At 40.4% G+C, this 27809-nt stretch overlaps 1 protein-coding gene across 10 annotated transcripts in view; it reads right to left on the bottom strand.

The window, feature by feature from the left end:
- The window catches only part of LOC124136801 (proline-rich protein HaeIII subfamily 1-like), a 46129-nt gene that overhangs the window by 7722 nt on the left and 10598 nt on the right, over nucleotides 1-27809 (bottom strand). For 2 of the 10 annotated variants that reach the window (XR_007217769.1, XM_046502837.2), the window contains exons 2-9: nucleotides 18241-18412; nucleotides 14702-14880; nucleotides 14136-14283; nucleotides 12267-12403; nucleotides 11285-11290; nucleotides 7776-7793; nucleotides 2969-3052; nucleotides 1308-1430 (exon numbers count right to left, since the gene is read on the bottom strand). Coding sequence is in view for 9 of the 10 variants with exons in the window: in XM_046502837.2 (XP_046358793.2) it covers nucleotides 1308-1430; nucleotides 2969-3052; nucleotides 7776-7793; nucleotides 11285-11290; nucleotides 12267-12403; nucleotides 14136-14283; nucleotides 14702-14880; nucleotides 18241-18412 (867 nt within the window). In the remaining variant the exon portion in view is untranslated. The remainder of the gene's footprint in view (nucleotides 1-1307; nucleotides 1431-2968; nucleotides 3053-7775; nucleotides 7794-11284; nucleotides 11291-12266; nucleotides 12404-14135; nucleotides 14284-14701; nucleotides 14881-18240; nucleotides 18413-27809) is intronic. The other 8 variants (XM_046502841.2, XM_046502842.2, XM_046502843.2 and 5 more) reach the window with 8 other exon arrangements.

The raw sequence follows: 27809 nt of genomic DNA, 5'->3' as shown, positions 1-27809 counted from the left end.
GACAAAATACACTTGGAAATTAAAACATGCAGGAAACTTATCTGTCTCATTCAAGAACCACAACCACAGAGCAACTCACCTACGTGGACTTGCTTGAACAACAATAAAACTAAACCCTACATGGACATTCTTGAACAACAATAAAACTTAACCCTACATGGACATGCTTGAACAACAATAAAACTAAACCCTTCGTGGACATGCTTGAACAACAATAAAACTAAACCCTACATGGACATGCTTGAACAACAATAAAACTAAACCCTACGTGGACATGCTTTGATAATAACAAAACCATCACCAATGTGGACATGCTTGAATAACAACAAAACCGTCACCCACCTGGACGTGCTTGGAGGTGACAGCAACTAGACTACAGGAACCAAGGACTATCACCAACTACTTCAAGTTTGGTTCATCATCACCTCAGCACACTTCACAAACTGATTGTTTGCTGGCACTGTACTAACTACATAACCTCAACACATGATGGTCGTAGTGTTACGCTCACTTCAGACTTATGATGGTCGTAGTGTTATAATGAGTTCAGACTTACGATAGTCGTACTGCTACGATCACTTCAGACTTATGATGGTTGTACTGATATGATGACATGGACTTATGATGGTTGTAGTGTTACGATCACTTCAGACTTATGATGGTCGTAGTGTTATAATGAGTTCAGACTTATGATGGTCTTAGTGCTACGATCACTTAGAGTTATGATGGTCATAGTTCTATGATCACTTACACTTACGATGGTCATAGTGCTATGATAACTTTAAACACATTATGGTCGTAGTGCTACGATCACTTCAGATTTATGATGGTTGTAGTGATATGATGACATGGACTTATAATGATTGTAGTGTTACGATCACTTCAGACTTATGATGGTTGTAGTGTTATAATGAGTTCAGACTTACGATGGTCGTAGTGCTATGATCACTTCAGACTTATGATGATTGTAGTGTTACGATCACTTCAGACTTATGATGGTTGTAGTGTTACGATCACTTCAGACTTATGATGGTTGTAGTGTTACGATCAGTTAGGACTTATGATGGTCGTAGTGCTATGATCACTTTGTGAAAATTGGCCACTTCTGTCAATCTCTCAATCTGAACGTTCCTAAATGTAGAATTATTTCCCTTGATAAGTCTTCACTTATCCAATTCATATCCAAATTGCACAATGGAAAGCTGATTTGTTCTATCATTTTCACTAGTTATGCATGTGTTGTACTGAGGTGATGATGCCCGACTATGAGGGGGGCAGGGACATGGGGTAGAGAGACACAGGTATACCTTGAGGTGGGGGGTAGTACCCCGTCTGGTCTGGAGCACCTGGCTGCCCCGGCGGGGGTATGTAGCCAGGTTGAGGGGGATATCCGGGCTGAGGGGGGTATCCGGGCTGGGGGGCCATTTGACCTGTGATGTCAGGGACCACATGAATATCACATCCTCGTCATTACCCCGTAGTGGGTGATAAGACATATACTACCCCATACTGGGTGATACATAGATTTATACAACAGGAAACAAACTTTGCAATGAGGAAACAACAACGTGTAAGATAATTATTCTTATGGATTATCATGACTATATGTAAAATTCGTAAGAAACAATTGCTATGTTTCCTATAGAATCTATGGCCAAGATGATGTTCTGAGAGTTATATACTATAATACAATAATCCTTGTCTATCAAATTGAATCAAAAGCAAGAAATAGAATATAAGACTGTTGCACACGAAGGCAAGTGCTATACAGAATGTTACCATGGTAACATGCATACAGTAGTACTCACAGACCAGAATGTTTGCATTAGATTTCAGAAGAAAACAGATCTGTATGACAGGATGCTTTGACGATGCCGGTTTCAGAATCAGATCATCAACAGTTGTTATCAACATACAGAAAAAGTCCTTAGCTAGGTTATCGGAGAACGAGCTTGGTTTGACAACGCTCTGAAACAATTTCAGTTACCGTATTTGACGTAATAAGCGCCCAGGGCGCTCTCAAAATTAGAAATAGGGGGCTCTTATCAGAATATTATTTTGGTGGAATAAACAGAGTTGAAAGATAAATATCGTGGTTTATGCTGACGGCCTGACTGTTTATATACGACAGATATATTTTTCCAGACTTTAATTGCCCATAATTAAGAGTGCATATAACACACGATTGCGTATTATACACGAATAAATAGATCTTGTGTACATTGATCAATCGGAAGGGGTGCTAATTGGGATTGTTCACTTGCCAATATATTAGCAAATATCACCGTGGGCGCTTATTAGAGCGGGGCGCTTATTACGTTGAATACGGTATATCATGTGTGGTGAGTTTCATGTGTGAGGGAAGTGACGCAAGTGTTTACCACTCTAGTGACACCCATGAGTGCCGGTATGGCGATGATAGTTATGTAATCAGAGTCAATCAGGGACTCAAACCCAGTAGGTGCTGTTGTGCCCAAGGGACATAACTCTGCACAGGGAATTGTAGCGTTGAGATGACTGTGCCATCAATGTATCCGATGGTTAGAAGACCATGGTGGAACTCACACTGTGCTTATTACCAAGGAACAGATGTCTGTGGGCACAACGTGGCAGAGTATGTACTTCAAGAAATAATGGTTAACTGGATATTTCCAGATGTCACCAGAGACGGTGTACAGTCGACATCCAGCCTCTATACTGTAGTGAGTGAGTGAGTAAGTATTGTTATAGCAATATTACAGCATTATCACAGCGGGGGACACCAGCAATGGGCTTCACACATTGTACCCATGTGGGGAATCTAACCCGGGTCTTCGGCCTGATGAGTGAACACTTTAACTACTAGGCTGCCCGACCTCACCTATACCCAACTGTTAATCATGAAGTGGACTCCCGGTGTTCAAAGCCCTGAAAGGAAACTCACAGGTCAGCTGCAGCTGGTGTTGGATGATGTGTATGAGGTACTGACCTGCATCAGGGTATCCTGGCGGCGGGCCTGCCTCTGCGGGGGGAGGCTGCACTGGTGCGGCGTACGTCATGGTAGGTGCAGGGGCTGAAACAAAAACACCATCGTCTTCAGGTCTTAGTTACATACAATGTTCGAAATTGCTGCCTGCCTGCAAGCCAAATGCTGGTGACTTTGAGCAGAGCAACATATTCCGTAAAGCTGGCCTGACTGTCTAGTTGGCCAATACATATTTATTTCTACGACTCACATGGTCAGTTAAGGCGTTATTTAACGTCAAAGTCTGCGCCGTTTTGCTTTCATTTCGTAGTTTATCAAAAGTGTTTCGGGCAGGTAAAATATGACGAGGGCTTGCAGTATACATTGTATTTTGTACAAGCCTTCCTGGCCAGTGAACTTTGGGAACTAATCCACACACTGTTACATAGTGTTGCTACATTGTTGCAAGTATTACATATGTGTAGGTGTTACTGAGTGCAGCTACATTGTTATACATTACATTAGTTTTGCTACTTTGTTACATGTTACATATAGTTGCATGTTTTACAAAGTGTTGCTACCTTGCTATTGCAATTACAAAGTATCACTACATTGTTGTCCTTCACAGACCCGGCAATAAAGCTGTGTGTTCCTACATCCGTATACACTGGTCCTTCACAGACCCACCAATAAAGCTGTATGTTCTTACATCTGTATACAATGGTCCTTCACAGACCCACCAATAAAGCTGTGTGTTCCTACATCCGTATACAATGGTCCTTCACAGACCCACCAATAAAGCTATGTGTTCCTACATCCGTATACAATGGTCCTTCACAGACCCAGCAATAAAGCTGTATGTTCTTACATCTGTATACAATGGTCCTTCACAGACCCAGCAATAAAGCTGTGTGTTCCTACACTATATACAATGGTCCTTCACAGACCCAGCAATAAAGCTGTATGTTCCTACATCCGTATACAATGGTCCTTCACAGACCCACCAATAAAGCTGTGTGTTCCTACACTGTATACAATGGTCCTTCACAGACCACCAATAAAGCTGTGTGTTCCTACATCCATATACAATGGTCCTTCACAGACCCAGCAATAAAGCTGTATGTTCCTACATCCGTATACAATGGTCCTTCACAGACCCACCAATAAAGCTGTGTGTTCCTACATCCGTATACAATGGTCCTTCACAGACCACCAATAAAGCTGTGTGTTCCTACATCCGTATACAATGGTCCTTCACAGACCACCAATAAAGCTGTGTGTTCCTACACTGTATACAATGGTCCGTCACAGACCACCAATAAAGCTGTGTGTTCCTACATCCGTATACAATGGTCCTTCACAGACCACCAATAAAGCTGTGTGTTCCTACATCCGTATACAATGGTCCTTTACAGACCACCAATAAAGCTGTGTGTTCCTACATCCGTATACAATGGTCCTTCACAGACCCATCAATAAAGCTGTGTGTTCCTACATCCGCATACAATGGTCCTTCACAGACCCATCAATAAAGCTGTGTGTTCCTACATCCCTATACAATGGTCCTTCAAAGACCCATCAATAAAGCTGTGTGTTCCTACATCCGCATACAATGGTCCTTCAAAGACCCATCAATAAAGCTGTGTGTTCCTACATCCCTATACAATGGTCCTTCAAAGACCCATCAATAAAGCTGTGTGTTCCTACATCCGCATACAATGGTCCTTCAAAGACCCATCAATAAAGCTGTGTGTTCCTACATCCGCATACAATGGTCCTTCACAGACCCATCAATAAAGCTGTGTGTTCCTACATCCCTATACAATGGTCCTTCAAAGACCCATCAATAAAGCTGTGTGTTCCTACATCCGCATACAATGGTCCTTCAAAGACCCATCAATAAAGCTGTGTGTTCCTACATCCGCATACAATGGTCCTTCACAGACCCAGCAATAAAGCTTTGTGTTCCTACACTGTATACAATGGTCCTTTACCGACCCAGCAATAAAGCTTTGTGTTCCTACATCCGTATACAATGGTCCTTCACAGACCCACCAATAAAGCTGTATGTTCCTACATCCATATACAATGGTCCTTCACAGACCCACCAATAAAGCTGTGTGTTCCTACATCCGTATACAATGGTCCTTCACAGACCACCAATAAAGCTGTGTGTTCCTTTATCTGTATACAATGGTCCTTCACAGACCACCAATAAAGCTGTATGTTCCTACATCTGTATACAATGGTCCTTCACAGACCACCAATAAAGCTGCATGTTCCTACATCTGTATACAATGGTCCTTCACAGACCCAGCAATAAAGCTATATGTTCCTACATCCGCATACAATGGTCCTTCACAGACCACCAATAAAGCTGTGTGTTCCTATATCTGTATACAATGGTCCTTCACAGACCACCAATAAAGCTGTATGTTCCTACATCTGTATACAATGGTCCTTCACAGACCACCAATAAAGCTGCATGTTCCTACATCTGTATACAATGGTCCTTCACAGACCCAGCAATAAAGCTATATGTTCCTACATCCGTATACAATGGTCCTTCACAGACCACCAATAAAGCTGTATGTTCCTACATCCGTATACAATGGTCCTTCACAGACCCACCAATAAAGCTGCATGTTCCTGCATCCATATACAATGGTCCTTCACAGACCCACCAATAAAGCTGCATGTTCCTACATCTGTATACAATGGTCCTTCACAGACCCACCAATAAAGCTATATGTTCCTACATCCGTATACAATGGTCCTTCACAGACCACCAATAAAGCTGTATGTTCCTACATCCGTATACAATGGTCCTTCACAGACCCACCAATAAAGCTGCATGTTCCTGCATCCATATACAATGGTCCTTCACAGACCAACCAATAAAGCTGTGTGTTCCTACACTGTATACAATGGTCCTTCACAGACCCAGCAATAAAGCTGTGTGTTCCTACATCCGTATACAATGGTCCTTCACAGACCCACCAATAAAGCTGTGTGTTCCTACATCCGTATACAATGGTCCTTCACAGACCACCAGTAAAGCTGTGTGTTCCTACATCCGTATACAATGGTCCTTCACAGACCCAGCAATAAAGCTGTGTGTTCGTACATCTGAATACAATGGTCCTTCACAGACCCCTGTACATAAATCACTGGAAATACACACATTATACCCTTTGAAGAGCTTCCGGCTGTGAAAACAGAACAAACAGTACTCTCTACTTTCACCTCTACTAAGAAACTAACTCAATGTATGGGCACAAAAACAAAACAAACTTTCAAAATTTGACAGTGACCTTGGTTTTACACCATGGCCACCTGAACAATGTAGACAAGGAGTGGAAGAAAATTTCAAATATAAGTTAGGGATTAGTTTTGTTTGTTTGTTGTTTAACGCCACAATCAGCAATATTCCAGCTATATGACAGCAGTCTGTAAATAATAGAGTTTGGACCAGACAATCCAGTGATTGACATCATGAGCATCGATCCAGGCAATTGTGATACGATGACAAGCATCAACCAAGTCAGCGAGCCTGACCCTCCGATTCTGTTGGTCGCCTCTTATGACAAGAATAGTCGCTTTTTATGGCAAGCAAGGGTTGCGGAAGACCTATCCTCCTCGGATCTTCACGGGTCTCATGGATTAGTAACTTTAAGTGAGTGTGATAATATTAGGGCAATAGTGGGAAACATTAGGATCAGTGCAAGCTAGTCAGCAGATACGCAGTTGTGTTGATGCGATGTATGAAGGTCTAAACACCTCTGTGAATTAACATGTGTAATTGTATAACATTGCTCCTGTCTGCCATACACAATGACCAGGTATGACAGTACTTAGTGTTCACACCAACACAACTATTCCTTCCTAATCGCATCAAAAATATGATATTTGTCATCAAACAATTATCAACTGTTCTGAAGTTGGTTTTTAGAAAATCCAATATGGCTGCCAAGTTGTAATAGAGTTCTAATCAGAAAGATAGAAATTAAGAAGCATGTTTAGTGTTTAACTCTAACTAATTATTAACAGGTGTGTTAAAGTCAGTCTAAGCCTTAGTGCATAGTTGTGGCACAAAGTGTTGGTGAACAGGATACAATGAGAATGTTCTCAACATGGGTCTACCTCTCACACAGGGAAAAGTGAGTGAGTGAGTGAGTTGGGTTTAACACCGCTTTTAACAGTATTCCAGTTATATCACGGCGTGTCAGCTTAATGTGGGAGGAAAGCCCGAAGTGATGCAGGTCTCAGGCGTTTACCATTTCGGTGAAACCCACGAGCACGGGTATGGTGCTGACAAACCTAGAAACATAATCAGGGCGAACCGGGATTCGAACCCACGATGATAGGTTTCTGGAGTGCCCAAGGGACGCAACTCTGCACAGCGAATCGTGGCGCCTTAGATGACTGGGCCACCCATGCCCCCACAGGGAAAAGTAATGCATAGAAACACATTAGAGCCTTTTATGCTTTTAGCAATATTAAAGCAATATCATAGCGGGGGACACTAGAAATGGGCTTCACACATTGTACCCATGTCGAGAATCGAACCCGGGTCTTCTGCATGAAGAGCGAATGCTTTAACCACAAGGCTACCTGACCGCCCCTCTACAGGAATAGGTCCAATCTAAAAGTGAATCTGTTTCACACATGGTTACGTAGAACTAGGAGCCACTGGAAACTGTGATTGTGACTGTCCTTGATCCAGACATGGACGAAGCGTCCCAACAACTGTGTCTCCTGGATATTCAACCACTACAAGCAGCAGCATGCAGACTATGTAGACATGCACACACACACACAGTGTACTTACAATACTGATTGGTGATGGCTAGAACATGCAAGCAAACATACACTGAACCAACAAATGGGTAAATAAGCCACACATTTGTACAACAACACATAAAACAGGATTGCACTTGCACCATGCGATGAACACTGATAGGGAACTATCACTACAGTTAGAACCACACATCTAAGTGCAAGACACGGACAGCTGCAGGGCTAAGATCACTTGATGAACGGGAGCCTGAGCATAGGATATATAATGTTGACAAAACATACAGGTTTTATTTTTCTGCTGTCTTTTTTGTCAATCTTTGATAACACTTCAATATGCATTTAGAAGTGGTTTAATAAGAAATCCGTTCTATGACTATATTTGGTAACACTTTTGTACACATCTAGAAGTGGTATAATTAGAAATAAGTTCCATGACTATATTTGGTAACACTCTTGTACACATCTAGAAGCGGTATAATTAGAAATAAGTTCTATGACTATATTTGGTAACACTTTTGTACACATCTGGAAGTGGTATAATTAGAAATAAGTTCTATGACTAAAATACAAACTATGCAGTCAACTCTCTCATAGAAAAGTCATGTCAACTGGTCATACTCCAGTATGCACATAAATCTGCTGAAGACAAAAGTACTAACTACAAGATACAAGTAACTAACTATGCACTATGGATCTGCAACAATGAATGCATTATTGTAGAGCATAGTTCAACAACAGTTAAACCTAATTTACACCAAGCCTCATAAACAGTCAAAGGAGAATCATTATTCTAATGCCATACAATTTTTCTAATTCTTTCACAACAAAAAGGAGTAAAATCCTAATGATCTGAACAATTTATTATTTTTTAAATTAAATTTTAAGTGTGGATTTGAACAAAATTTGATGTCATCATGGAGGGCCAGACATGTCAAAGCTTCCTAAGTCTGACAATTTCAGAGAAGATGTTAGCACAAAAAACCTTCAATTTGAGATAATTTAAGAGCACTTACATATATTTGGGGCAGCTATGGCTTAGCAGTGTTGGTTGGTTGGTTGGTGTGTTGTTTAACACCGCACTCAGCAATATTCCAGCTATATGATGGCGGTCTTTAAATAATCGAGTCTTGACCAGACAATCCAGTGACTGACATTATGAGCATCGATCCACGTAACTGGGATCGATGACATGCATCAGCCAGGTCAGCGAGCCTGACCACCCGATCCCGTAAGTCGCCTCTTACGACAAGCATAGTTGCCTTTTACAGCAAGCATGGGTTGCTGAAGACCTATTCTACCCTGAATCTTCACGGGTCTGCTTAGCAGTGACCCTATGAAGTTTTTTCCATATAACTGCCACAGTGGCCACATTGAAAATCATATTCAATCCTTGTTCAATGGTGGGACCAAGAATGTGAAGTTTCTGCATCTTTGGGGCAGGGGTGCTGAGGGAGATGATGTTTCAAAGGGTGAGGAAAGAAGTTTGAGATAACTTAAGAGCATGGTCAAACTACAAAGCTCAAAATTTAAAACATTGCTAAAAACAGAACATATATATTGAGCTCCACTACTAACTTCACATGTGCCCAGTGTCATATATATTGAACAAATATGGCCATGAAAAGGTTTTTCAATATTGCTGCCATGGTGGCCACATTAAAACAGGACTCGAACCTCTTGAAACAACTGGGGTGTCATCATTGGTGGGAAAAAGAATGTGAAGGTTTAGTTCCAATGGTCCTGTGGGGTCTGACAAGATGTTGACAACGGACAATGGATCACGGACAACGGACAAACAGGCCTTGACATAAGCTCCCTTGACCTTTGTCAGGGGAACTAGTAATGTTGGCATGAATCTGATCATCTTGACATATAACATTACTGATATAAATATATAAACTAGTGGGTGAGTTAACATGGTTAAGAGGAAAGGCATTACATTTTAGTAAATGAATATCATAAATCAAGAACATTTTACAAGATCCTAAATATCAATTACTGATGGGAGATAAGTAGGTTAGCATGGTTCTAGCCTACGCTCAAAGAAAGTTAGCGACATACATATAGCTTGTGTTGTCAAGAACATTTATGTACATGTAGGTTGTATACCATGAAAAATAGGAAGTGTGTGTTCTGATACACAACCACTGAACAACAGGCTCAGCTGAGTGCCAGGACTTGTGTGTTCTGAGACACAACCACTGAACAACAGGCTCAGCTGAGTGCCAGGAAGTGTGTGTTCTGAGACACAACCACTGAACAACAGGCTCAGCTGAGTGCCAGGAAGTGTGTGTTCTGAGACACAACCACTGAACAACAGGCTCAGCTGAGTGCCAGGACTTGTGTGTTCTGAGACACAACCACTGAACAACAGGCTCAGCAGAGTGCCAGGAAGTGTGTGTTCTGAGACACAACCACTGAACAACAGGCTCAGCTGAGTGCCAGGACTTGTGTGTTCTGAGACACAACCACTGAACAACAGGTGAAGCTGAGTGCCAGGACTTGTGTGTTCTGAGACACAACCACTGAACAACAGGCTCAGCTGAGTGCCAGGACTTGTGTGTTCTGAGACACAACCACTGAACAACAGGCTCAGCTGTGTGTCAGGACTTGTGTGTTCTGAGACACAACCACTGAACAACAGGCTCAGCTGAGTGCCAGGAAGTGTGTGTTCTGAGACACAACCACTGAACAACAGGCTCAGCTGAGTGCCAGGACTTGTGTGTTCTGAGACACAACCACTGAACAACAGGCGAAGCTGTGTGTCAGGACTCTGCATTGTCCCAGGGGTACAGAATCAATGTTAGAATCTACACTGAACAACAGGCCCCACAATGCTCCACGCGACTATGTAGCACACATGTATCTGCAATAATGTTGAAGTGTGGAACACCACATCTTTGTGAGGTTAATAACAGCATAATCAATGTCACATTGGAGTGGCATCCCACAATTATTCAGCATGACCATGTTATTGCTGGGTTTACAGGGGTTTTGTGGGGTTGGGAGGAAGTCTACAGGGGTTTTGTTGGGTTTTGTCTTCAACAAGACAGCAGGGTGACTGAGTGGATGAGGGTATGGAGCCATCAAACCCAGGTTTCATAGGAAGAAACACTCTCTCCACCATGTTACCCACATGAGAGGATGTGTTGGGGTGGGAACGGCACTAAGGGTGGCTGTGTTTGGGGTGGGAACAGCACTAAGGGTGGCTGTGTTTGGGGTGGGAACAGCACTAAGGGTGGATGTGTTTGGGGTGGGAACAGCACTAAGGGTGGATGTGTTTGGGGTGGGAACAGCACTAAGCAGGGAATCTGCATGGATGAAAGGTATGGAGCCATCAGGGTCATGTATTCATAACTTCATGGTAACTTTAGGGATATTTATTTCTAAAATTGATAGTAGGGACGATTAATGTTGTTAATTCTCTGAAAAATAGGTTACATTGCTTGGTTAAACAGAAAACCCAATATTTGAAGTGTTATGCTTTGGACGGGACACGGGTTACAGCTGTGAAGCATTAAAGCATAAAATGTAACTTACCATATGCTATAGTTAAAGAAAAGAAACAAGAGCAAAAATCATATAACAAGGCAAGACTGCACATGCTGCAAACACAGGCAGGCATTCAACAGGTTGAACTGTCTCCCCCTGTCATGTTCAGGCCTCAGAAGCAAGCTTTCTCCTTGTTCGATATACTTCTCTACTTTAGATAAGGGTCGTTCCGTTCATCCATGACACTCCAAACTCATCATATTTCATGTACATATTGATCAATATTCCCCTGAGTACACAACACACACCTCAGTCTGGTGTAAATGTTACATGGAAACTTTCATCGAGATAAATACTCATCTTATTAAAAGATATCTCAACAACAGGAATGAAATGGATCACTAAATGAAAGTGCGAAATGCACAGGACATAACCTACATGGTCTAGCCACATCTGTTAGCTCTACACGATAAATTATCCAAATTTGTCCAAAGTAAAAAAAAGAAATGTTGATTGAAACCACAAATCATTTCTACTAATGCCTTTGTCATAACTTTCATTTCAAGGTTTTCTAAAGGATACTGACATCCAATCAATGATGAAAATGTTAATATTTCATTTTGCCATCCCATTTCTTGGCACACTAACAACAATGACCAAACAGTCTGTACAACAAGAGGTTGCTCTGGCCTGTGTGCACAAACAGGAAGAAGTACCTCAGTGTCCCTAGCAATAGATGGTTATTCAGTGCAGCTAAGTCAAAATTCATTACTTATTGCATTTAATCCAAAATTTGTTACCATGACATGCTACATGCCAGTCTGCTCTCAGACAAGGCAGGAGAACTTGGACCACAGTCTGCCTCGGAATCTGCACATGGGGAAATTCTCCCAAACCAATCAGGAACCAGCAAAACGTGCTGATGCTAAAAGAATGTTTTGTGGATGTGGGACAGGATGTGCTATACATCGAACTACCATGAAGTGACTACTAATGTGGCGGTATGGTGGGTAGAAGACAATGTACTCACCTGGTTCTGATTTGGAGAAAGGGCTTAAAACTTTGCCACCTTGGTTCGACCTCTTCTTACATACGCAATACACGATGATCCCAACGATGACCACCACCACCAGCACGCCGATCACGATTCCTGCAGTCCGACCGGCGCTGAGAGAACATGGGTGGCAATTATACGTTTGGTGCTCACGGTTAACGTGAATGAGTTCAACACAGCTTTGAACAGTATTCCAGTTACATCCCGGCATGTGAGCTGATGCGGGAGGAGGGAAGCCTGAAGTGATGCAGGTCTCAGACGTTTACCACTTTGGTGAAACCCACGAGCACGGGTGTGGTGCTGACGTTGGTTATCCTTTCGCTTTAGGTCATAACATTTTCTAAACATTTGGATGGGAAGATCGACAAACAGGCCATGATGAAAGCTAATTTCCAGCTATATGACGGCGGTTTGTAAATAATTGAGTCTTGACCAGACAATCCAGTGATTGACATCATAAGCATCAACCTACGCAATTGAGATATGATGACAAGCATCGACCAAGTCAGCGAGCCTGACCACCCGATCCCGTTAGTCGCCTCTTACGACAAACATGGGTTGCTGAAGATCTATTCTACACCGGATTCTGCACGGGTTCCAGGCTAGGTAACCCATACACCCTAGTTCATCTGGTTATATTACATCATATTCGTTTCACCTGCCTCTCGTGTGGACATTAGTCAGCATTCATCTCTTGGTACTAGTCTGTTTGGGATAACCACCACACAGTTTTAAAATATCTTATTCTCAGAAAAGCAAATGTCTGTGTTTCAGCTGTTGAATGTTTCTATATCTTCCTTTGCAAAATTGCTACAAAGGAATTTTCAGACATTTTCTGCAGCAGCTGTCTGTGCCATGTTCTGAAAATGTGTGAACAGCTGATTTCTAGTTCTGGATTATTTTACGAGACAAATAAACATGTAATCTAATCTCGGCGTATGAAACATTGTCCGGCATACAGTACACAAATACCATTGGATTTGTAAATCATCATGTCGAGGGATGTTTTATTGTAAATTTCATGTCTTCATCGACCAAATTTGCAAATGGCAAAACAAGCACACAAACTCCTATTGCCGCCATGACCATAACACGAGATGCACAGTAAAGCAGTGCTCATGTAAAGGGAAATAAATAAAATAAAATATTGTAGCACTTCACTGGCAGGGGTTGTGTGTTTAAAAAGCAGAATTTTTAAGGACTTTTTAAAAAAATTGGAATGACCTTCAAGTACATAAGAAAGAGTTAAGTGAGTTTGGTTTTAGGCAGCTTTTAGCAATATTCCAGAAATATCATGGCTGGGGACACCAGAAAGAAATGGGGTTCACACATTGTACCCATGTCGGGAATCAAACCCGGGTCCTCGGCGTGATGAGCGAACGCCTTAACAACTAGGCGACCCGACTGCCCTCAAGTTCATAAGAAACAGAAGCAGTACTAAGCTTAGATTAATAATGATTTTAGTTTTTCTTTCGACCACCAATATTGAAGGATAGGCCACATTATTTTTTATTACAGAATTTGGTCTAAACTTCAATATAGGTGATTGAAAGAAAAATACAGTAAACTATGTTTATAACGAACATGGTTATAACAAACTGACGGAGAAGATGAACTTATTTTTTGGATCCTGGCCATTTGCTGTATATATGCCGTACATATGCTAATAATGAACTACGGTTATAACAAACTAAAATCAGTTGCCCATTGGAGTTCGTTATAACTGTAGTTTACGGTATAGAATAATTTTAACTGACAAAATAAAAGGCCTTATGAAGTGAAAAGTTTTTCTACTAATTCACACAGAGTCCTCTTGATGTCAACACGTGGGTTTTCTGTAGTTACCTGTCGAAATACTTGCAGCAGTATTCACGAAGTTCAGGGCCACAGCAGTACTGGAAGTCGTCAGGTTCGAAGAAGCGAGGGCAGAAGAAGAGGTTGTACACAGTGTTGTTGTCATCAGTCTCGTAGTTATTGCGACATATGGTCGGCACTGGAAGACAATATTGAAACTAAGGACATATGTTCCCTGTCATCCATTTTCTGTAATTAGTGCAGTAGGTGCCCTCCTCTGAACATAGGGGACTTCTTTGAGTGAGTACGCCTCTTTTAGCAATATTCCAGCAATATCATCGCAAGGGACACCAGAAATGGGCTTCACACATTGTACCCATATCAGGAATCAAACCTGGGTCTCTGGTGTGACGAGCTAACTCTTCAACCACTAAGCTACCTGACCTCCGCAACTTCTAAGAACTACTGATTATAGAAAGAAGACAATATTTCAAATAACAGGACGGCTGTTGAGAAAACTGTCATTCTTCATTTTTTTTTTTTTCAACACTTGGAAAAATTATGACATACTCATTCACAGACAAAACGACAGAAGAAAAAGACAAAGGTACACGTACTGTTGTTTGGGTGAGAGTGATAGCGTCGGGAGCGGAGGTACCACGGGCCGTGGTAGATAGTTCCCAGCAGGAAGGCATTCTTCCATGTAGATCTGGTCAGACCATAGCTGCCCTTGTACATCCTTGAGCTGCCTCGGTAGCGGACTCGCTGACGAATGCGGACCCTGCTACTTCCGTACCTGGTAGGGATGAAATGATACAGAGAGGTCACGATACGTATAATGAGTCATAGGTCACGATAACATATATATCGCAATACACATATTTACATCAAATCACATGAAAACTTCTTTACCATAAATATTTCAGAGCAGGGTCCAAAGGAAAAGCTTTCTGGAGATTCATGTTCGTAGCATCTATTTTATTATTACCCACGTAGTGAAGATACAGGTGGTAAGATACTAAATATGTATGTCAACATCTTCCCGAGGCAAGAGAGTTAACTGACTTTAAAAGTCCAGTTTCCACCCTTGCCGAACAAAGCTGGAATTCCTGGGCTCGATCGTAGCACCACCAGTGGCTATTACGAGTTATGTCCTTTCCATGCCTCTCCTATCAGATTCAACCTCTCGTGTCACCTGCATTTGCTTCAAACAAAATGGTGGCTCCCAGTCAAGATGGTCTGGTCGATAATGAAGATCTATATTGTGATAAAACGAGTCTTACAACGCGAAGTGCATCAAATCACGTGAGAACCTTGATTAATAACATGAAAAGATTTTGAAAATATCTGTTGACAACGAGTTAGCGGTGCACATGCTTTGCAAATCCTCCAGTCGACCGAAATCTGCATGACACTTTACAAACCGGATTTCAATTTCGGTGCACGATTTTGATTGGACTATGCATAGACTAATTAGTCCAGCCAAAATGTAACTCCATAATACTAGCCTAGTCCGGCAAGGGTTGAAACAGGACTTTTATAGTCAGTTAACTCACTTGCCTCGGGAAGATGGTATGTTGTATAGTGTGTTGTATAAGGTTGACAGCTTTTATTCGTTTTGATTGGATAACCGTGACCTCTGTCACACCAGAACTACTTTTTTCATTCATAAAAAATGTCGTCATTCACTTTTACAACTACAAGGCAGAACTGACACAAGAAAACAGCTTTATCACTATCCCCCGTCATGAGGCACATTCGAAGTTTGTTTGTTCATATAATAGTGAACGTAAACAGACAAAAGAGCCCCAACAAGCCTTAAGAAGAGATAGGCACATGGGCCACTATTTGTCATCAGAAAAAATAATTAAATGTGAATTTAATACACACAAAAGGCCCTTTTATTGGAAAAAATTACACAGCCTTGATAAGGATCTCTTAGATGAGCTATCTTCAGTTGTTTCTGAGAAAACTTGTCCCCATTACACAAATACTATAGATCGAAGGCCATAACACTGTAAACAAATAATTCACGGGACCAATTTTTCAAACTCAGTCTTGACAGGTATCTCTTAGATAAGCATTCAAACTTCCATTCATGTAGCTTCAGTGGTTTCTGGGAAAACTTGTCCCCCTGCACAAACTAAAATAACATGGGTCAAGGGCCATAACTCTGTAAACAAATATTTTCTCTGACTTTAATAGTTTTTGAGGAAATTTGACCCCTTTGAGAACCCGATGGACAGACGAAAGGACAGATGGATGGACTGAGGGATGGACGGACAGGCAAACTCCGTTCCAATATCCCCGCCCCACTTCACGGAGGGGGATAATAATCTCATGAAAGCAAGAGACATTTATACTCACATTATTAAACCAAACAAGATAGTTGCACTCTTAAAATTGGCTTTGCAGTCTATATTAGTTATGCATAGAGCTACTACAGACATTATATAATTGAGCTTTATCCATTTGCAACGTACGACTAGCAATAGATGGAGGGTCCCTATGAGCGTGATGCACCCGAGCACTTTTGCTTCTTTTGATTTGATTTAACATAAAAGGTTCAGCGTGGTGACGTGTAGTCACTTTAAACTTTCTGGACAGATATCGAGACTTACGTGGGATGCTCCGGTTGTGCCATCTGTGTCCTCTTTGAAGCGTATTTTGTGACATGAAATAACATACATGACTGCACGACCAGATCACTCAAACTGAACAGTCCCGATAACTCGAAAACTCAGTGGAAGTGTGACCGACTTTTGTTTTTGTGGCAAAGAACATCCTAAATGTGAACAATAACAGTTCCTATTGATCGCTTGTGTAAAAAAAGCTGTCAGTAGATCACATTTGTCTTTTCTTGTTCCGATGGTGACCTTGCCCTTCATTTGAAGCTGTCACTAACATGCAAGCAGACTATATTGTGTTGATTTGCAGGTCTTCAGGACAGGGTGGTACAGTTAATAATAATAATAATAATAATTGATTTGTAAAGCGCCTTATATCCATCGACAGTTGCTCACTGGCGCTGTGACAAATTTAAAAAGTAATGTCTATGTAATGTATATGCCAACAATCAGGAGATCTATTGAAAAGCTGAAGTGAAGAAGTGGGTTTTGAGGAGAGACTTAAACGTTTCCTTAGAAGCAGAGTTTCTCAGATTCAAAGGCAAAGAGTTCCATAACTGTGGACTGCAAAAGGAGAAGGCACGGTCAGACATAGCAGAAGTAGACAGAGGCTGATACAGTAGAGTTCCACCAGAGGATCGGAGAGCACGCTCTGGAGAGTACAGGGATATAAGATCTTTGAGATAGTCTGGATAGTCGCTATTGTTGAGGCAGTCGTGAGGCCTGATACATATCTTATAGTTTATACGAAAGGAGACTGGAAGCCAATGTAGTGCTTTGAGGACAGGACTGATATGATCGGATCTTGGAACTTTAGAGATGCATCTAGCTGCAGAGTTCTGAATGCGGTGGTACAGTTAACATTAACGTCTGTGACGAGCACTCTGGTCTCCCTCTTTCAAAGTGGTATGTATATGATATAAACTCAGCTGATAGATCAAGGAAACCGCACCAGTTTAAATGAGCAGCCGTGATCCAAGCGGTGCGAGTGACCAAGTGTTGGTCCGAAATTCAAAGTGTCGCACAGTTTGACTTTTTTCAGTTTCCTTACAGTTGCCCTGCATACTAACAACAATGCGCCTGAATTACCAAAAGTTGCAGAAATTCTAAAACAGAGATTTTGAGCATTGGTGCTGCCAGGTTTGCACACAACAGAAGGAACATGTGGTTATTGTGTATGCAAAGAAATGTCAAATGTGGGGGGGTGAGAGGTATGGTACAGAAAATGAGTAGTTTCATCTTGTATCGATACAAAAAAAAGTGCATCGTGTATCATATCATCGCATGAAAACTCATGATGCACGTGTGTGCCTATGTATGCTTTCACCACGAGGTGTTCGGAAACCTGTACTTGTTTGAAACATCAATATTTGTATTAGATATGTATGCGCTCATTTGTAGAAAGATTTAAGAAATTGTTGTGTTTTTTTGTCATTTTAATGACAGTACATTGATGTCTAACGATTCAGCAAGTGTGTGTTTAGTCACAAACAAATTATGAATCACTCCTCCTGTTTCAATCCTAGTACCTGGTGCCACTGAACCTGGTGCCACCGTACCTCGTTCCACTGTACCTCGTTCCACCATACCTTGTGCGACCATACCTAGCTGAACTGATCCTGTTCCTCACTCTCACTCTAGTTCCATATCGGGCGCTTCGTGAACTAAATCGTCCCCCTCTGGCTGCATCGGCATTGTCAACTGAAGAGGAAGATGACACATATGAAAACATCAGCAATGTCAACTGATGACACGTATGACACATATGAAAACATCGGCAATGTCAACTGATGACACGTATGACACATATGAAAACATCAGCAATGTCAACTGATGACACGTATGACACATATGAAAACATCAGCAATGTCAACTGATGACACGTATGACACATATGAAAACATCAGCAATGTCAACTGATGACACGTATGACACATATGAAAACATCAGCAATGTCAACTGATGACACGTATGACACATATGAAAACATCGGCAATGTCAACTGATGACACGTATGACACATATGAAAACATCAGCAATGTCAACTGATGACACGTATGACACATATGAAAACATCAGCAATGTCAACTGATGACACGTATGACACATATGAAAACATCAGCAATGTCAACTGATGACACGTATGACACATATGAAAACATCAGCAATGTCAACTGATGACACGTATGACACGTATGATAACATAGGCATTCTCAACTGAAGAGGAAGATGACACATATGAAAACATCGGCAATGTCAACTGATGACACGTATGACACGTATGATAACATCAGCATTCTCAACTGAAGAGGAAGATGACACATATGAAAACATCGGCAATGTCAACTGATGACACGTACCGTATTTTCTTGAGTATAGTGCGCACTTTTTTTCGAAAAAACACAGCTGTGTAGAAGGGGGTGCGCATTATACACGAATTATGAGTTTGGATGTTTTTTTCCCCCATGGAAAGATATTACCGTGAGCACGAAACACCGGAAATACCATGTCAACAAATCCATACTGAAGTACGCAAAATAATCATGTAATTACACTGTCTGGCTATAAAAAGTGTTCTTTGTATATCTGGACTTATGTTTGTAACTTATTTCATTAATTTTATTCAAAATTCCTTATAATATTGTTTTTATTAATTTCGGCGAAATCGTGTGTGAAGCGATCAGAAGATCGCACAAATCACAGTTATTAACAGCAACCACCGTCAGAATACCGCTATTGCCGCCTTGAAACGAACTTTAGTTGACAGAGAATGGATACATATATCATAAATGACATACTTTGACTCGTTAAAAGTCATATTTGTTTTTGTTTGACGATTCTATGTCAACATGAAATTCTTGAGATCACGCGATCACGTGCGCGTGAGCCTTGAGGGTGACTGGTCAGACTGGTTCCATGTAAAAAATAATACCCGGGAATAGCGATCAGCTGCTTCGCTTAGGGTTATTATTATTTTAAATATGTTTAGTAAAGGCTGCATATAATTAAGAAAATAATGGAATATATTATTCCTGATAAAAAAAAATAGTTTCAGATACAATTGTTGCCGATCCTTGCACTTAAAATCCTAAACTTATATCATTGGGTGTGTCTTGACCGAATCACCGGTCGATTCCAAGAAAACGTGTGTACAGCTGATTGCTGTTTCCGACTTAGTTTACGAGAAAATACACAAGGTAATCTTAATCCCTAGATATAAAACAATGCCTAGCAGAACAATAAATACTATTTAAACGGTAAATAAACATGTCTGGTGATTTTTTATCTCAAATTTCGAATTTGTACTGACAAAGTTTCTCAGCACCCGTTCGTTTGCCGGACTTTGCTGAGAGGGTACGGTGTAATTTTTTTCTGCGCATAATATTGAAATTTCTTTTTTTCCAAAACATTGAACCCACTAGTGGGGGGTGCGCATTATACGTGGGTGCACACTATACTCAAGAAAATACGGTATGACACGTATGATAACATCGGCATTGTCAACTGAAGAGAAAGATGACACATATGAAAACATTGGCAATGTCAACTGATGACACGTATGACACGTATGACATGTATGACACGTATGATAACATCGGCATTCCACCCACCATCAACAGCTACAGCACATATAACCCACCATCAACAGCTACAGCACATATAACCCACCATCAACAGCTACAGCACATATAACCCACCATCAACAGCTACAGCACATATAACCCACCATCAACAGCTACAGCACATATAACCCACCATCAACAGCTACATCACATATAACCCACCATCAACAGCTACAGCACATATAACCCACCATCAACAGCTACATCACATATAACCCACCATCAACAGCTACAGCACATATAACCCACCATCAACAGCTACATCACATATAACCCACCATCAACAGCTACAGCACATATAACCCACCATCAACAGCTACAGCACATATAACCCACCATCAACAGCTACAGCACATATAACCCACCATCAACAGCTACATCACATAACCCACCATCAACAGCTACAGCACATATAACCCACCATCAACAGCTACAGCACATATAACCCACCATCAACAGCTACAGCACATATAACCCACCATCATCAGCTACAGCACATATAACCCACCATCAACAGCTACAGCACATATAACCCACCATCAACAGCTACAGCACATATAACCCACCATCAACAGCTACATCACATAACCCACCATCAACAGCTACTGCACATATAACCCACCATCAACAGCTACATCACATATAACCCACCATCATCAGCTACAGCATACATAACCCACCATCAACAGCTACAGCACATATAACCCACCATCAACAGCTACAGCACATATAACCCACCATCAACAGCTACAGCACATATAACCCACCATCAACAGCTACATCACATATAACCCACCATCAACAGCTACAGCACATATAACCCACCATCAACAGCTACATTAACCCACCATCAACAGCTACAGCACATATAACCCACCATCAACAGCTACAGCACATATAACCCATCATCAACAGCTACAGCACATATAACCCACCATCAACAGCTACAGCATACATAACCCACCATCAACAGCTACATCACATAACCCACCATCAACAGCTACATCACATATAACCCACCATCAACAGCTACATCACATATAACTCAGCATCAACAGCTAATCACATATAACCCACCATCAGCGCTTGTCTGTCAAGAAAGTATAACTGTCTATAATTATATCTGATTGCTTTGTCTATATATTTGTATATGTCTGTGTATACACATAGTGTATGGAGGCCTGAGTATTTTTCCCAGGGGAACAATAATTATCCCCTTCTAGCCCACCGAGTGGACTCTGCTTTGGCCATGTGGTTGTGTAGGCGTGTGTCGTATGTCACCGAGTGGCACTTCTAATGTAAATTTAATGGAGTAAAGAAATAATAAAAATTCTACAGGAAATTTTCCTTATGATATCTGAAAAAAATATTCACATAAATGTTTCAATAGCTACAAAATATCTACATTACAGTCAGGCAAACACTTTGTGTATGTTGTTTCTGCGACCATAGTAAATCTGCATTAGAATTCTTGTATTCATTGAATTAATTTAACTTCTGTTTCATTATTTCCCATTCTTCATTTTTTCATAATTTATCTTGTAAATATACTGAATATTAACGAGGGACAAGACCCGGGTTCAACTGCCCACATAGATACAATGTGTGAAGCCCATTTCTGGTGTCCCCCGCCGTAATATTGCTGGAATATTGCTAAAGATGGCGTAACACCATACTCACTCACTCACTTTAAGGTACCCATAGTCTTGTTTTCTCCTCTGTACCACCTGTTTATGTTAAATTGCTGAAAATCATCACTCAGGCCACTTACAAAATGCCAAAATATTTCAGTCATTTTACAATTATTTTTCCATTTATTATATAATGATAATGAATTCATGACATATTTATTCTCAATTTCATCACCCTGTGCCTAAAAATGATAGAATTTAAATAAGAATAAAGTCAAGGTATAATCGTTTAAATATTTCGCTTCCAATCCCAGCCTAGTTAGCCCATTGTGATGTATTAGCCCTTTTGAACTTCTTAATAACTTTACATCAATGTGACAGATAAATAATTGTTAAATGACTGAAATATTTTGGCATTTTGTAAATGGCCTGAGTGAAAATTTGAGTCATTTTACACATTAACTGTAACTGGTAACATATGTATGTGCTACGGTGCAGTAGAAAATCAGACCTTGTTTATATATCCTTATTAATTTTAAGCATTTTCTTTGAATAACCATGTGTTTTGTCTCTTTACCAACACTTCCGTCATTTAGCATTATACTTCATACCGAAAGTCTTGTGGTGACAGCAGTGATGGCCCCAGATAACATTCGTCTGTTTGTTGTTTAATGCCACACTCAGCAATATTCCAGCTACATAATGGCAGTCTGTAAGTAATCCAAACTAGACCAGACAATCCAGTGATTGATATCATGAGCATCGATCCACCCTAAAGGGATACGGTGGCATCAACCAAGTCAGACCAAGTCAACCAACATGACAACATGATCCTGTTAGTCACTGCTTAGGTGACAAGCATAGTCGCCTTTACACGTGTGGGTTGCTGAAGACCTATTCTAACCAGATAACCACCTGTCTACATTTCCCACAGTGATCGGTTTACAGTCCTCAGCTACACCCTTCCCCCCTTACAAATTTCACAGATGGACTAGTCTGTGGATGGACTAGTTTTCAATGTTTTGAGAAATTTCTAGAGAATTTCTTTTCAAAATATCTATTCATGATCGTTATTTGCAAATTGTATTTATAGGCTGTTTTACTCTCTGAAATTTCTGGAGAGAAAACTGAACATAGATATACCATTAAACTGTTAATATTTTCAAAAGTGCAGTCCAAGTGCTGTACCATTTCAATGGCTTGAAATCACTGTCACTGTGTTCTTTGGGAGAGGTCTACTATTTATAGGGGATGTCAGCCTTTATGTTCATTAGCATTATCACATAATGCACTCGTCAAATACGCGGACACTACTTGACATGTTTATCCCCTTCTATTCAGTCAAGCTTATTCAAATTCTATTGAGGAGTCAAACAAATATACCGACAATACTCTACAGGTTTTTAAAACGCAAACAACCTTAAACATGTAAGATAATAAAGTTTCATTCAATCCTAATGTTGCTGTCACCAACAGACCTGATGACTCGCCCACACACAATACACAACCTGATTCACACTGTGTACATAGACGCTCTGGCCTTGAAGCTAATGGTGGGGTGGGACGGGGATATGTGACAAACTACAGCCTTGGCACATGAACTGTTCAGATGGTAGTTTGGGAGGTGTTTTTCTACACTATTATTAAAGGAGAAGCGTTTTTGACAAAGTTTAAGTTGAAAGTCTCGAAGTGTGAACTGCCCTGCTTATTTCAGAGAACAACATCCCTCAATGTCTGCATCTGCAAGCTAGCATCAGACCTTCAACACATACAGAGATTTAGTTAGTATAAGAAATGACCGTTTGAGAACCACCTATCTCTCAGCAGTAAATTGTTCTGGAGTTGAGTTACCCCTGCAGTGACCAGTCCCGGGAGCATCAGCTCATGACAGATTCTTAATGATAAAACTTTCAGCCTGGCAAATTTGTCCTTGCTGTAAACAAATAATGGTTCAAATTCTGTTTATTTACACATTTCTGTTTATTTACAAAAACCTGTTTTCAGTTTTACAGAAATTAGAAAATACAAAATAACCCTAACCCTGAATTCAGAGTTTTTCAATTCCCATTAGTAGATTAGATTAGTAAAAGTAAGTAAAACCTTAGTAAAACCTTAGTAAAACATATTGAGGTGTGACATTTCTAAGTCCTTCCAGTCACAATCACTGGACCGGACCCTGGACTGTGTTCCAAAGTGTATTGTTTCTTGTGTGTTGTGTACAGTGTCTGCTGGAAGACCAACAAGGTGAAACATTGGTCTTCACACTTTCATAACTGTTAACTTTAGAGTCCTGACAGCTCACAAAGTGCTGGTATTCTGTGAGTGCAGGAGGAACTTTAGTGTAACATCATGGCAACATCATCCACTCACACACTGGAAATAAAACTTTGTGAAATATTACATAAATTTAACACAGTTTAGTCTGTAGTTATTCTTTCAGCCATTGTGAACTGAGTGTGACCTACATACTCCACGATGCCTGCCTTCCTCACCATATCGACTGATGATGCCTGCTATTTCTGTCTGTATTGCACAACCCATGACGTAGTCACAAGATAAATGACTAAATTGTCTACACTAGACATTTCAACATAATCAGGATAATAGCGGAGATATGAGTGTTGCTGGCAGTATAGATTTACGGGTCCAACCCAACTTGACCTGAACTATATATCATTTAATTAGCTTGTTTCCAAAGACTATTGTACTGGCAATGAATATATTAAACGACCAATAAATAATTGAATTATTTGGCTGTGTGTCAGAGACGTGGCTTATTGACAACAGCAGCTGGAGATCCTTAACTGTTTCTATCAACAGTTCAGCTTCATGTACGATTCATCTGTCTTCATTTCGAAAAATAACAAATAATCATCATTAAACTTTCGTCTTAAACTCTTTAAATACACATCCCACATTACCATCTGGGTGGATTATAATCATTTGGAAGTGTTTTGATTAATGGTTACAATTACATGTGACAAAAGTAAAATTTGTTTGACAAAAGAGACGCACAACACTGTGTAACTGATCTGAATATTTTAGGAATATTGCCAACATCCGATCACCAAGACTATTATATATAGAGGTGTGTGGTATACCACGATATGAAACACTAATGAATACGTATCACAATACATTTGGAAAATACATCCTGCAGCATTAAAAACTGGCACTAGTCCCATAGTCCTTGCCAAACTGCCCAATAGTTAGGGTACCCTTAGGACTAGTAGAAATTTGCCCTTTTTAAGGGTTTTGCCAAATGTTATCATTACAAGGACTTGTGGACTAAACCTGTTGGCTTCTATGGCTGACAGGAATATTGCATCTTCATCTTGTTGGAAAAGTTTCCGTAAGTGACAACAAGGGTCAAGTTGAATGGGAAATTATGAATTCAGCAACTGTGATTGAGAAATGTGTGGCCAAATTTAATTTTTACCTCAGGCTCAAAACTACTTCCAGATGAAAGGACGCATGTAATATACTGTGGTACATATCGCAATACATGGACGCATGTAATATACTGTGGTACATATCGCAATACATGGACGCATGTAATATACTGTGGTACATATCGCAATACATGGACGCATGTAATATACTGTGGTACATATAGCAATACATGGACGCATGTAATATACTGTGGTACATATCGCAATACATGGACGCATGTAATATCATACTGTGGTACATATAGCAATACATGGACGCATGTAATATACTGTGGTACATATAGCAATACATGGACGCATGTAATATACTGTGGTACATATCGCAATACATGGACGCATGTAATATCATACTGTGGTACATATAGCAATACATGGACGCATGTAATATACTGTGGTACATATCGCAATACATGGACGCATGTAATATCATACTGTGGTACATATAGCAATACATGGACGCATGTAATATACTGTGGTACATATCGCAATACATGGATGCATGTAATATACTGTGGTACATATCGCAATACATGGACGCATGTAATATACTGTGGTACATATCGCAATACATGGACGCATGTAATATACTGTGGTACATATCGCAATACATGGACGCATGTAATATACTGTGGTACATATAGCAATACATGGACGCATGTAATATACTGTGGTACATATAGCAATACATGGACGCATGTAATATACTGTGGTACATATCGCAATACATGGACGCATGTAATATCATACTGTGGTACATATAGCAATACATGGACGCATGTAATATACTGTGGTACATATCGCAATACATGGATGCATGTAATATACTGTGGTACATATCGCAATACATGGACGCATGTAATATACTGTGGTACATATCGCAATACATGGACGCATGTAATATACTGTGGTACATATCGCAATACATGAATCATTATTGTAATAAATTGCGAAATGAAATTCAGGCCAATAACCATCAGTACACTGAACGAATATTTCATGATATACGAGATACATGGTGAATGATAATCGCTTAACTATATTCTCTTTCCACTGCATGCCATATATGTTTACTTTCACAAGCTCCTGGTGCTTTCACTGATTTTCAGTGATCCATTCATATAATATTCACCACGCAATGGAATTGGTTTCATCAGTGATTGACAATGGTTGTTCTCTGGCAATGACGTTTCATATCATGAGATATCACGTATTGAATATTCAGTGCTTCAGCCTTGAGGCTAGTCCTGCACCATGACCGTGGAATATATTTATTTTATGAAAAAAACATAATCTAGAAATGCATACAAAAGCAAGTCTAGCCAGCTCAAGCTAGCTCTATCTGAAATCAGCATAGGGAATTTTATTTTTATTTTTAGAGTCAAGAAGGATATTGTGTAATATAAGATTTCAGAGACTAAATGTTAGTCTGAAATCAGCATAGGGAATTTTATTTTTATTTTTAGAGTCAAGAAGGATATTGTGTAATATAAGATTTCAGAGACTAAATGTTAGTCTACCTTGAGGCAAGCTACTGGGTGTGGGGTTGATATATTGGAAACTATTTCGGTTCAGGTGCGAAATGGCATGATTAGGTTGGACTGTACAGGCTGTGCAGTGAAGTAGGCAAACTATCTTACTCATAAATAGTGAGTGAGTGAGTGAGGTTTTAAGCCGCTTTTAGCAATATTCCAGCAATATCACGGCGGGGGACACCACAAATGGGCTTCACACATTGTACCCATGTCGGGAATCGAACCCGGGTCTTCGGCGTGACGAGCGAACGCTTTAACCACTAGGCTTCCCGACTGCCCCTACTCATAAATAACAAGTGGATGTATAAGATCAATCATGTATTAGATGAAAATAGTAATAACGGTTTAATCATGTGGTGCTCAATGTGTCCAGTGATGACGAGTACAGGACCATTGTAAGTAGAACTGCTAGCAATGTCCTCATGACTACTTGGGCAGACACAATTCTTCAACAGATCAAAACTGATCACACTTGAATGATTATTCTTATTTTCAGTCATGTCAATAACATTCCATGTGATCTGAATAACATGTTTAGCTGTTAAAGAGCAGTTACTTCCCTTTACCGAATGCATTTGGATAAACATTTTATCATTTCAGCTTAACGATAATCATTAGCATGATTAGGGATAAGCAAGTTACCTGAGGTGTGTTCTGATTGATTTCTCAGCAGGTGACATGAGCAGGGTACAAGCAAAATACTTGCCCGGTCCTCAACCAATCGGAAGCTAGTATTGTAATGTAAGGTGAGATAATGTCTAGCGTTATAGTGAGTTCGGTTCACATGTTTTGATCAGGATATCTGTCATCAGAGTGTCTCAGCACAATTTCCGCGGAAAGTGTTACCGATGTAGGTCCAC

Source organism: Haliotis rufescens, unplaced genomic scaffold, assembly GCF_023055435.1.
Source record: "Haliotis rufescens isolate VD_foot unplaced genomic scaffold, xgHalRufe1.0.p SCAF_31, whole genome shotgun sequence".
In the NCBI taxonomy this organism is placed as follows: domain Eukaryota; kingdom Metazoa; phylum Mollusca; class Gastropoda; order Lepetellida; family Haliotidae; genus Haliotis; species Haliotis rufescens.
The sequence above is the reverse complement of the archived record's forward strand: the minus strand, read 5'-3'. Positions and strand labels throughout refer to the sequence as shown.